At 45.7% G+C, this 13,029-nt stretch overlaps 1 protein-coding gene across 1 annotated transcript; it reads right to left on the minus strand.

Moving 5' to 3' along the window:
• Positions 1–4,522: 4,522 nt before the first annotated feature.
• Positions 4,523–11,934, minus strand: LOC144791970 (interleukin-1 beta-like). The gene is made up of 7 exons (XM_078666831.1): positions 11,723–11,934; positions 10,795–10,851; positions 9,585–9,633; positions 8,267–8,495; positions 6,993–7,172; positions 6,384–6,514; positions 4,523–5,318 (listed from the first exon to the last, which is right to left on the minus strand). Exons 2-7 carry the CDS (start codon positions 10,839–10,841, stop codon positions 5,112–5,114), a joined length of 843 nt encoding a protein of 280 aa, XP_078522957.1. The 5' UTR covers positions 10,842–10,851; positions 11,723–11,934; the 3' UTR covers positions 4,523–5,111.
• Between the last annotated feature and the right edge of the window lie 1,095 nt (positions 11,935–13,029).

A 13,029-nucleotide genomic window follows, 5' to 3' on the forward strand; every position in this document is an offset into this window, starting at 1 on the left:
AGCGCTCGCAAAGGGCCAGATTCTCAGAATCTGGCCCTTTGCGAGCCGATTTCGGCTTGATGAATCAGGCTGTATGCCCCTAAGGGATTTGCCCAGAAACACAGGATGCTGTTAGAAAATACCGCTGGGGTGGGTGTCCTTTTGTGAACACGTTCCTCGCGCTATCGGTTTTCGGAGCTGAGACAGGAGTACCGTATTCACCTTGGTCTGGTTTACAGCCTCGCACAATGCCCCAATTGCGCACGTGATATAATGAATGCCAGTAGCCCGGGGCAGGAAAAATAACAGTGTCATCATGCTCCTTCGTTTCTCCTAACACATCCTTTTAAACATTATTTTCGATTTGTTTAAGGTCTTTTTTGTGAAAGTATTAATGTAGTTCAGCAAAGTGTTTTGCGATTAAAATGCTTGCAAATTATTTGGGGGGTTCAGAGTCTTTGTGTAGCGTTCTATACTCCATGCCATGCATTATGAGCCCTTTCCTTCTTCCTCCTGCTGGCTGCGCGTGCAGGCGTTCCGCCAACTGTTAACAACCACCACAGCCTCCATGTTGACTAAACGTCTGTGCTGCAGAAACCTCAGCGCCTGAGGATCACCGCCAACTGGACAGATTGTAAGTGCAGAAATGCACGTGGCCTCACTCAAAGGAGACGACACAGGGGACAGCAACTTAGTGTTCGCATAAGGGCCTTGTTTATGGTGGCGTGGGCTCCGTAAAGAGCATCATAAGAGACCATTCGGATGGGCATTCTACATATGACGCAAGTGCTGTGAAGGACGGCAGCTGTTCTTAAAGTAAAAGGGCATATGGCACGCTGCAAATACTAACAAGTGACCGCCATTGCCGAAGCCGGTGTTACCTTGTTTTGCGCTCCTGTTGTTCAGGCGGCTGTTTGTTTGTATTTGCAGTGCTCTATGTGTGCTTTCACTTTAAGAACATCATGTGTTTAGAGCAAAATTAGTAAAATGGGCAAAATGCAATGTGGTGTGAGGCCCACAGTGATCGACAGGCGTTTGTTACCGCAGTGCAAATGAATCAAATAAAGAAGCGCGGCCGCTAAAGTGAAAGCGGACAGCGCTGCAAATTGCAAAACAAATTACATAACAATGTGAATGCAGGCTGCGGCGTTGTGTGGGTTGAATAGGTAAAGACAATAGTGCTCACTCACTAGATAATGCAGACCGAGTAACGAGCCAAGTAAAAGGTCCAGTTGTTATGGGCGGTAGCAAATGGAGACAAGGCGGTACCAAGGAGGGACTCACAAGAATCATAATTAAGGCTCCCGGTTTTCCGTTTAAACGGATTTTTACATATAAATACAGACGGAAAAATATTTTTCTTCCGTCTGTATTTATAAATAGACACGGAAAAATACGACCTAATCAGATTTCCAGATTCCGAGAATTATTTGTCAATCTGTGCTCCAGCCCGTGGTTGCCTCGCCTCGCCCGTCTTCCTAATTGCAGTGTCTGCCTGGCCACTTTAACACCTGCTGGCCCATTAATCTTTGGTAGGTGCGGGAAAGTGAGTGTGAACCCAAAAGGTCAGAAAGACCAGCGGTTCCTTCATCACAAAGCTCAAGCTTTCACAAATCATCACGCCATTTAGCTTCAACTTCATTCTTTAAACTCTAAACTCGAGTGTCTATTTCTGACACCCGAGGGTTAGGCTCGGATTGTAACTTGTTGTTTGCAGAGATTTGTATGGAAGTACTGACTATAGGCCTCACCATGACGTAATCACGAGGCCCGCAATGCCCCTCACTGTAGATGCCATAATCCGGTTGTATTTTTGCCATCTATTATGGAAGCAGGCCTGGTGTCTCGCACACAGGGTGCAACAGGCAGGTCATTCATTGTCCGGTGGAGGAATTCAATTCAGTTTCAAACGACGATAGGAATCACTTCGACACTGTGCTAGTTTTTTGCCGTTTTTCTACTTTTTGGTTTTGTGAACAGAAAACATTCTTCGCACTTACTGGGTTTGTAGGGTCACTGAGAGGATGTGAGGCTGATGCCAGGATTGGTTAACATTATCCAGGAAAATGATAAAAAAGAATATTAAATAAAAAGTAAAATAACTCTAAAACAAAAAAGTTAAAAGTATCTTGTCAACTGGAACTGAGCAAAGGTTCAGAGGGGGTCTGAAACTCCCAGCCTCGGTAACCTGAAGTATTTCACTTTGGCCGATATATTAGAAACTATGATTGTTCTACTCTACAAATGTGTTTTACATTAGCAAAGGTCTTAGTTTTAAAAAGTGTGAATTAAAAACTGCCAGCTCACGTGGGTGTTGTTGCATATTTTAGGCCCCAGAAATGCGAGGGAAATAGTGCACGGCAGGACTAATGCAAGGGCCTTACATCTATTTCTGAAATGAGAGCTAGCTGCTTCAGAGGAGGTTGTTTGCTCTCTCAGTTTTGGATAGTCAAAACGCACCACAAAGCATGCTGCAGGGAGGAGCACGGAACTGACAATAAGGAGAACGAGGCATCCAACATCTCTAATTTATCAGGAAAGCAGACAGCTCTTTCATGCAGTCTTTGGCCAGATCACTGAAAGTGCTCAGATGCACTCGTCTAAATTCAAATTGTTTTTACATCTAATAATCATTGCTAGTGACAGTGTTTTCAATATTGTAACACATCAGCAGCTCACATGTATTACTGCAAGTAATCTCTGTGACACAACTGTGACCTGTATTACAATGGCAAAGTTTTCTGATGACTGTATTGTGTTTACTTAATTTGGCGCATATAAACATATAGCTAAACCTATAACAACCGTGTGCACGGTCTATTTAAATAAATGTGGAAAAATACTAGCTGCAGCGCCTTTTTTTGCTTGCGACAAAAATAAATGCGGATATATACAGATAAAATTACATAAAAATAAATATGGATAAATACAGACGGAAATGTTAAAAAAATAAATACCATAAAACCGGGAGCCCTAATCATAATGAATCGGATACCAAAACAACAGTTGATAGATAGAATGCAGAACAATGTCATACATTCACCCCAGTACAGAGATCTGGGCCTAAATCCATCGTTTTTTTGCTCACCATGCCATTCCAGTTTGAACCCAGCCATATGCAAATCAGTCTTGACCCTGTGCCCCATGAGAACAGTCCAGCCCGAACTGCCAAGCCAGGTCCTCCTGTGACAGGAAACAAGCATCTTAGGACCGGTTTCAGGCTTTCAGCCCTCATCAGCCAGGATAGCTTGATTCCAGTGGCATGGAGAGCACGGGACTCATTGCATTGTTCAACACTCCATCCATCATTCCCTTTGGTTTTGCTTTGTTGGCCCTAAGTTGGCAGGGTATGCCCAGACGTGGGTCCCTTGCCCACTTTGCCACTGGATTCAAGCTAGCCTGGCTGATGACAGCTGATTAGCCAGAAACCGGTCCCAGGATGCTTGTTTCCGGTCCAGGAAAGACATGGCTTAGCATTTTGGGCTGGACTGTTTCAATGAGGCACAGGGTCAGACTGATTTGCATATGGCCATGTCTCAACTGGGGTGGCAGAGTGAGCTAAAGAGTGATGATGGATTAAACCCAGATCAGTTGACTGGGGGGGAGTGCTTGCATTGTTCAACACCCCATCCATCATCCCCTTTGGTTTTGCTTCATAATGAATCGGAAGCCACCATTTATAAAGGACAATGACAAATGTGGGTGATGACTGGGAGTGGCTTCCAGTGCATACCCTAATACAGCACGCCTCGCAGAGCGAGCAACGCATGAGCTCTGCCGCTAGGCTGGACCTAAAAATGAATGGCACATCCAATTGGAGACCAAAGGCATGACAACATGGGTTGGGACACAGCAGCATCACTGGAATGCCACAGACACTAAGTTACAGCACTGCTTTCAACATTAACCTCTTGAATTCCTTGGACCTCGGTGCCTAAGCAGAGGGCATTCAGCATGTGATGTCAGGAGGGAGCACATGATGTTTGCAGTGGATGGAATGCAAAGTTTAGAGATGGCTGGCTGATAATCCATAAAGCAGAGGGAGTATGCTGGTGATAAGCTAGACGGGAGATAAAATCAAGAAAAGAACGGTATGTATGATGCAGTCACAGAGGATGTGCTCATGTGCGCTTACTTGCGTGCTACACACGCGCAAGAGAGTGAAAGACAAGCACTTGAAGAATGCAATAGAGCGGCTAGGATCTACCTAAAAACAAGAGGGCTAATATCAGTCCTCCCCCCAGGACTCTTTCACAGGTCAAAAGGAGATCATGGACCAGCAATGTCAAATAAACCCTGGGCCTCAAACTGTTCACTCTTTAGGAACCCGAGAGGAATGGGAAGCAAACATCATTCATTACTCTAGTATGTGCCACTCCAATATTGAATCTGTTAACTCATAACCAACCGCATGCATAGAACATTTATTTATTTGTTTTAAAATAACTAGAAATACAATATTAACAATAAGCACATATTAAAAACAGTTTGTTACAAATACATAGAAGAGTTCACAGCGGGTCGCTATAAAAATACACATGTATACATTACTTCTTTTTAATCTTCCAAATGTGTCAGTAATTCTGTCTTTGTTGACAGGAGACAGAGTTAGGAAACCGCTCCAACAACGTTCTCAATGTCAAAAGCTCAGAAAGATTTTTCCTTTCAATTTCTTTGAAATCATTGCTCCCCACTACTGGACATGGATACAGTAGCGTAGCCAGTGTGTCATTGAGCCTACTGGAAGGACATGGCCCACCTGGCTGCTTTTGAACTATAAATTACAGCAGTAATCATGGTTCAGTAGATCCCTCAGGTCCCTGGGCCCAGGGATTGCACCTGCTGTACAAATGGAATCTACACCCACTCATAAATAACCCCTTCTCGAATCTGACAGTCCCATTTGGATAAAAAATCTCATAGAAAATACTCCAAAACCGGTCCCCGGAATCATATGTGTGACATACAGGTTTGGGAACCTTTCGAACCTCAGGAACTTGACATGTACTTGGTACATACATCTACGCTGTCGTTGTCCAACTAGAGTGTCTTACTGCTATAGGAACTGTCCATGTCGCCATCACTTACTCTGTACTTAGTACATACGGTGATAGTGTCCGAAGGGCAGCCTCTTATTTTTGAAAGAGCTTGAAGTTCTGGATGGCGCTTTGGTTCTGATAGGTGCTCACTGTTACTGGTTCGTTCGGGATCTGAGAGGTGCTGATGAACCACCCGGGGCATGAGGATGACTCGAAAGAGCTACTGATGGACGCATCCACCTTGAAGAAAAGGAAGCGCAGGAGGTTGGTCTTGATGGTTGTCAAGATCCCACTCACTTCCTGTGGGATGAAAAAAGGAATCTGGTTAGGTGGGCCTGGAGTAGAAAATAGTGTCCTTTATAACCTTAGAACAGTTGTGACGGGTGCATCTACGTGTAATCGTGCTTTAGTGTGTGGAGCCCAGAGTTTGAGGTGCAGATGGTCAGGTGGCATGGTAGGTCTGTGCCACGAAAACATGGACCTGGGAAAAAGGCAGATAAAGTGTCTACCTGAGGATGCAGTGGGAATTATAGGATATCTGAAATGTGGGTCTCAGAGTACAGGGAAGGTGGACCTCATATGTGTGGAAATCAAGGTGAGGTGGGAATCCTGATGCGCCTGCAGAGTAGGCCTCGATGGACAGAAGAGGCGGGTCCCTGGCTTGTGAATGTGAAAGGTGCAGAGTGCAGAAGGTGTATTAGGTCCCTCAAAGTGGTCCACAGGGTTCAGAAGAGGCCGAGTATCTGAAGGTAGCACTCAAGGTTGCTGAAGGGATGGAAGCTGATGAACTCCTGGCAACCACTTGTAGGGGATGAATGTGGCCACATCAGAATTCTCGACCTCAGGATGCAGAGAGGGGATACAGGCAGCATATGTGTGGACTTTAAGGGGAGGCGAACCATATGCATGAAGGTATAAACCACCAGGTGTGGATAGGATGCCTGAAATGTGGAACTCCAGCTGAAGAGGGGATCAGGCAGTACATAGAGTGTGGAGAATTTCTTGGCGCAGGGAGAACTGGGGTGTGCGTATCCCTTGAAATAGTGGGGGATTATGAGGGCTCCAGAAGGTTCAGTTTAGGGTGCACGGCAAGGAAGACAATCTTTTCTTCTTTCCAACCATGCACAATATTACTACATCAACTACAGACCTCCATAGCGCTCACATCTTCGCCAACCTGAACAGATCATTCTGACAGCTAAAGTCAGAGATGAAGCACTTGAAATTTGGATATCAGAATTTAGATAGGACCACAGAGGACGCTTAATTCTGAGCCTTGAACCACAAGGAGGCCTTGGGGAACACAAAGTCAGGAGTACATGGAAGGGGTGGGGACTTGAAGTAAGGAGCTCCCTCCCTGCTCACCTCCAAACGTAGCTCAGGCCTCGTCCCAACCATCACGCAGGACAGGTAGAGCTGTTTTCCCACGATGCCCAAGGTCACAGGCCGCTTCTTGACCCCAGGAGGCGAAGTGTAAAAAGACATATTCAGCTTTACTGCAGAGGAGAGGAGAAAGAGGAGATAGTGGTTAATAGCAAGGCCACTTTAGAGGGGTCCCTGGTGCCAGGTTATTACAGCACCGCCACCTACAAACTACACGTGACCCCCATGTAACCACAGAAGGCAACAATGCCAGTGATATGCCAGAGATCACACAACATATCACAGTAAGTATCATTGAAATGCAACTCACAACTGTGTATCTAGTGCCCCATTCCATTCTTTCACTTCACAAGTTATTTTAACCCCTTCCATGCTGATGACGGCCCCCCGGCCGTCATGCACCACGGTGGGCGTGTGCTGATGACGGCTGGGGGACATCATGAACCCGCCCACTCAATAAAAGTGCCGCACAGGCGCAGAATCGCGGCCGCGCCCAAGGGGTTAATAGCAGTTTGAGAAAGTGTCTCACTTCCGGGTTAGTGCCAGCCCGCCCTTATCTGTGGTTTCATGCGTTAAAGCACGGCTCCTCACCTTGACGTACAGCGTTGGGCCCCTGCAGGTGGAGGGCCACTAGCTGGGCCTGGCCAGAGAACTCATTCAGGGCGAGGCACTTGTTGTCGGTGTCAGTAATGCGCTGCACGGTGCTGGAGAAATACCGGTACACTGATTCGGCCATGAAAGTGCGCTCGAACGTCTGGACGTGAATGTCATCTGAAAAGAGGCGGGACAGACATTTGGTGAGTGCGAGGCCCCTGGAAAAGGAGTGGACCAGCAGCTGAGAAGAATCCTTCTGAGCCCGGTCCTCTTTGGAAATACAGTATTATAGAGCAGATGTTGTACAGTGCTTCTCTCTTTCCCTTGACTAGCACTCTAGAATATTATGGGGTTCCTTGTTCTGGAGTTTCCATCTGCCCTGTTGGCAGTTGGAGCTCTGGTCAGATAGGGGATGGTCCTACCTACTCTGTGCTGCAATAAAGCTGGCTTCTACAGGTACTCTGCTTCCAGACCTCGTTATTACTTACTACAGCAGACTGAGGTGAAAAGGAGCCCTGCAGCTTCAGAAGTGAACCACTGCCTTGAAGAAGAACATAGTCCCTCTTTCAGCACCTAGGTGAGCCCTAATGTGGCAGAAAACACCACCCATTCTGGAATTCCTCTTCACATATTCCTTAACCATCGACAGAAGCCCCCCGAATGGAGATTTGTTTGCGTGGAACTTTACGCAGTTCAAATTTTGTAGATCCAATGGTCCTGCATCGTGAAAACCACTGATTGCTAAGTATCTAGTTACTATAGCACACAAGTAATCAGTTTTGGATTACTGTTTTAGTTTTAGTCTACTATGGAGCACCAATCTCCACATTCTTTGTGACTTTGTAAAGACAATGTGTTGTCATGCCTAAATCTACAAAGATGAGAGATTAAGTGATTTTGGGATCCACGTATGAGTACTGGTTTGAAAAGAATAGGGTATAATAAAATATTACAAGAGTCACACGAGTCATTGGCTTGCCTTTTGGCCCCATAATAGGCGCTATTTTTGCAGTGCTTATTTTGGAAGATGCAACAATAAATTCTTGCAATAACTCAAGCCTGTGTGTTCGGCGCATATCTGACAGTCTCTGACCAGGCACTTAGAGTGTGCCCATTTAAAGACTAATCCAAGTTCTTTCTATAATTCAAAAGTAATTACATTATTTTTTAAGGCTAAAAAATACCTGCTGTACTAAATCTGCTGAAGTAATCTACAAATGACTTAACACTAATCTTGACGTAAAATTCCCCCATTACAGGTGACATCTCACCTTCCACCAGGATGCTTCCAAACATCTCCAGGAGATCGCTGTCCCCGAAGTGACACCCGTCAGCGGCGTTGAACACCCCTCGCCTCATCTTCTCCACTGCCACCACGACCACCACTGCTCTGCGGAAGGCGGAGGGTTCCTTCAGGTTGGTCACCTTCACCCTGACGGATGGCCTGCAGCTGGTGCCGTCCCCTGGGCTGGAGCCCAAGCTGGCATCTACCCTGGAGGCCTGTGGGCACGAAGACAGAGTAAGACACTGCTGACTGAGAAATAGGGCAGTGCACAGTTGTGACGTCACTGCAGGGCGCCAGATCGGTAAGCATGCATGAAAACTGGTTACATTTGTTACACAAATTTGTCATTCATTAACCAATGTCATTGCTGAGCCTAAGTGGGCAAAGGGGTCGCAGGCACAGCCTGGTAGAGTCTTAGCAGAGTGGGAACCTGGTAAGTGGATGTGGGTGATAAACTGACATGGCCCTTTGGTGGCACAGCATGTGTGTGACGTGGTAAGAGACCCATGACAACAGGAGGGGCCCTATTACTGGAATATAGTTGTGGAAGAACCCTTCTGTGTCACTAAAAATGACTTATTTTCAAAATGCACCAGTGGAAAGGAAGTATGCTAGAAAAAAAAGAACAGCAGTGTGTTACTCAAATATGGCTGATTGGGAATCACGCCCCCACAATGCGGATTGTCGCCTACACCTCCAAATAAGGTGCACACCCCTAGGCCGGTAGTGCGCCACCCCAAAACACAAGCAGTACCTCTTCAAGAACAAATAGGGCCCTATGCCAGGAAAGCGTCTCTCAAACGAGGAGCCAGCCTCCAAACCAGGAGAGAGTGCACTCTCCCGATCTGGAGTGCATGGGTCACGATCTGGAGTGCACGCTCTCAATCTGGAGTGCACGCTCCCGATCTAGAGTGCACGCTCTCAATCTAAAGTGCACTGCCGGGACTTTTGATCATTCATGCTAAAGCCTTCATTCCTCTTCCTTCACCCTCTTGCATACTGAATTTAGACTGTTTCCCAACCATTCATAAAATATTTCAGATTTTACACATGATTGCAGATTTTCAGGATGTGAAATAAAGAAATGTTCTACCTAGAGGGCATGAATGAATGAATGAAGGGAATTGTAAAGCACATCAAGTACTCAGAGGAGTGTTGCGGAGCCAAGAGGCAACCCAGTGGGTGTCGAGTGTAAAATTCAGCCCCACTCCGCCCCCTCACGTAATATAATCACCTTGTAATCCTACAATAATTAAAGTAGGCAATAAGCACACAACATTTTGAGGCACTGCAGAAACACTTACCATCATGTCACACATACCGTCTGCTTCATAGATGGTGTCATCAGATTCACTGTAAATATTAAAAGAATAGAAATATTAGTACTTTGTGTAACTTTGCATACATTTTTTTTATTGGAGCATTAATATATTTCATTATAACCCAAATCAATGGTGGCAATTTTCATAGCCATGGAGAGATTCAAAGACAAGCAGCAGTAACCTGGAGGTTACAGACAGTGCGCCGTTGAAGAAACGGGACGTGCTCCTGGGATCCTAGCTCGAGACCTCCAGGCCAGGGACAGAACTCAGAACGCTGCTGCATGTATATTGACCCAATCACCTATTTTATGGGGTTTGGATAAAGCCTCCGAGTTATTTTACTGGCATGGGGGCCTGTGTCCGGCAGGTGACAAACGGATCTCAAAGTATATCATCAACATTTCCAATGTCTAGTGCTTAATTTGAGTCTATGGTTTCCGGTGCAAGGAATGTTCATGCACTAGTACCTGCCCGGGAAACATCCTTTACAACGCAACCATTACATCGCACTACACTTACAACGCAGTCAATATATCGCAGCATCCTTTACAACGCATGTCACTACAACGCAGGCATTACAACGCATACCATTACAACGCATGACACTACATCGCATGTTACTACAATGCAGGCATTACAACGCATAGTACCCCTACCCTATCCAAAACTTACCCTACTGTTGCACCCCCTGGAGTTAGAATAGTAATTTGTACTCCTACACTATCCAACATTTACCCTACTGTTGCACCCCCTGGAGTTAGAATAGTAATTTGTACCCCTACACTATCCAACACTTACTCTACTGTTGCACCCCCTGGAGTTAAAATAGTAATTCTTACCCCTATACTATCCAACTCTTACCTTAAATGCAATGTAATGGTATGCGTTGTAATGGTATGCATTGTAAAGGTATATGCGATGTAATGGAATGCGTTGTAAAGGTAGTTTCTAAAAATGCTATGGTGTGTCTTGCGATGTAATGGAGTGCGTTGTAAAGGATGTTGCGATGTAAAAACTGCTTTGTAAAGGCATGCGTTGTAAATGTATGCGTTGTAATGTCATACATTCACCTGCCCATGGAAGTTCCAATGGTCTGGAACCTCCTCGCTAAAGAGGTCTGTACCGACAGTGGAAGGTGGGCTGGTACCTGTGCGCTACAGTCAGGCACCAGAAGGTAAGGACTCTTTAGTACCTGTAGCTCTCCATCAGCTCTACGTCCATCTCTGTCACCAGAGACATTGGGCGGTTCCTGCAGATAAACAACACAAAACCGTTAAGATATGTTGATCCACTGACCATACAACTAATGTCACCAAAAGTCCTTTTAACATGCATACACTCCTTGATACCTTCATAACATGATGAAGACTTGCACCTGCTGCACTAGATATGGTAAACTGCAGTCCTTCTACAGGTATAGCACTGTAGACAGGGTGAAAAGACTGCTGTCCCCAAAATGCTTTTGAAAATAGAAGCAGCCCCTGCTGTTGGGCTTAAAACAAAAAAAACACCACTGTATTGCAATGGCCTGCTTTGTCCTGCAGGTCAATAACAATATCATTATTTTTTTAAAAGCCTTCTTACCGGACTTGTAACTGCTCTACCCACACAGCGTTTACATATAATAATTAGCCTTGGAACATTCAGTAGATTGAAAGTTGGCACGCATGCATTTTATTATTATTTTTGCAAACCTGCAATAAGGCTTAACAGTTTTAAAGTAATGAAAAAGTAAAAGTGATGTCTGTGATGTGCAGAAAAACAAGGCTAAAAATGAAGTAACAAAAATAAATACAAAATATGAATTATAGCAGAATTGAAAACACTTACAGTGAAGGCAAGAGGTATACAAGCAAAATGCCATCACTTGCAGAGAGGGGCGATACCAATGGCGAACGAGATAGAAATTCTAGAATTGAGAGCCCCTATATATATATACATGCATTTCTCCCAGTTTTCTGTAGATAAATATCAACATGTTTTCCCTGGTGAAACGGTTTGGTAAACACCAGAACATGTAGATTTTGATACACAAAACACTAAAATATGTATGTGAATATGAATCCCCTAGTAGCTGGGCTATTGGAGCACCCATATCTCAAGTCGTGCACAATACTTACTGTATGGACTTCTTCTTTTGACTGAGAACCAAGGGCTGGGTTCTGCTGGTTCCGAGGGGTGCTTTGCTTTCTCTCACGCGCTTGTCTTTCTGAAGAGGGTCTGTGCGTCCACCTTTTCCTGAGAGAAAGGTGCTTTACCGACAGCCTGTCTGCTTTTTCCTGCCTTCGCTTGCGTGTCTGTGTGCGCCCCTTGCTTGAATCTGCGAACTGCCACTCGCCCTTCCTCCTTATATTGTAAACCCAGCCCGCCCTGGGAATTTCCTCCTGCCGGGGCCGGAGTGGGAAGTGTTTGCGCAGAGGAGGCGCTGCCCGGCTGTGACCCCGCTTACAACGGCAGTTTCAATAATAAAAGAAGTGGGAGGAGACGTGAGATGTCTCCTCTCCAAGGAGTTTGGAGCCCTTCACACCCCCGAAGTGTTTGCACAGTTCATCAAGGATTCGGGCAGGGGCGGCCTTAAGCATATGCAACCTGTGCACCTGCACAGGGCCTCCAAACCCCAGGGGCCACCACACCAATATATATCCTTAATATAATAATCCTATGAGGATGGATACATATTTGCGTGGCGGCCCCTGGCAGGGATTTGGCGGCCTCTGGCTCTGTTCGACTTCCAAACACCCTGATCCCCCCCAAACCCCTCTTCACTGGCTTCCGCGCTCCGCCCCGCCCGGACCCCCTCTTCCGGGGCCCCCTATCTACGCTCCCTGTCCAGGGCCACCATGAGCCTAGAGCCGCCCCTGATTCGGGCGGCTCCTGTGAATGACCCTTAATGTAATCACTGCCCAAACAATGGCTAGATCTCAGATTGAAGGCATTATTGTCCAAGATCTGTAACTCTGGCTTCGAAGCACACCAGACTTCATCCTGTGTGTTTTTAACTTTCTCCCACACACACACACATACACACACACACACAAGGTAATTAGGAAAGTGGTCGAAGTGGGGGGGGGGGAAAGTAGGGGAACTGTGGGTGGAGAATCAGAGGGGGGATTAACCTAAGGATTGGATCAGTGGGCGGAGCCAGAGGGTGGCCAGAATGAGCAAACATCTACATTTTTAGTATCTGTTTGGCATTTCACTGCCCAGTTTAATCAACCAATGGATACACATTATTATTTAAGGTTATAATAAGTTATTGACATTAAAATACATTCACAAAGTAGGATATGCTTCTAATCATAGAAAGCCACAAATACGATAAAATGTGGAAGCACAAGACATTTATAGCCGAGCCCTGGAGTTTCTGTCATCAGCACTTCTCCCTTTTTCCACAACAGCAGTTCAAACATGAATGGCAAAATACCCT

The sequence above is a fragment of the Lissotriton helveticus genome, chromosome 11, assembly GCF_964261635.1.
Source record: "Lissotriton helveticus chromosome 11, aLisHel1.1, whole genome shotgun sequence".
NCBI classification, from domain to species: Eukaryota; Metazoa; Chordata; class Amphibia; order Caudata; family Salamandridae; genus Lissotriton; species Lissotriton helveticus.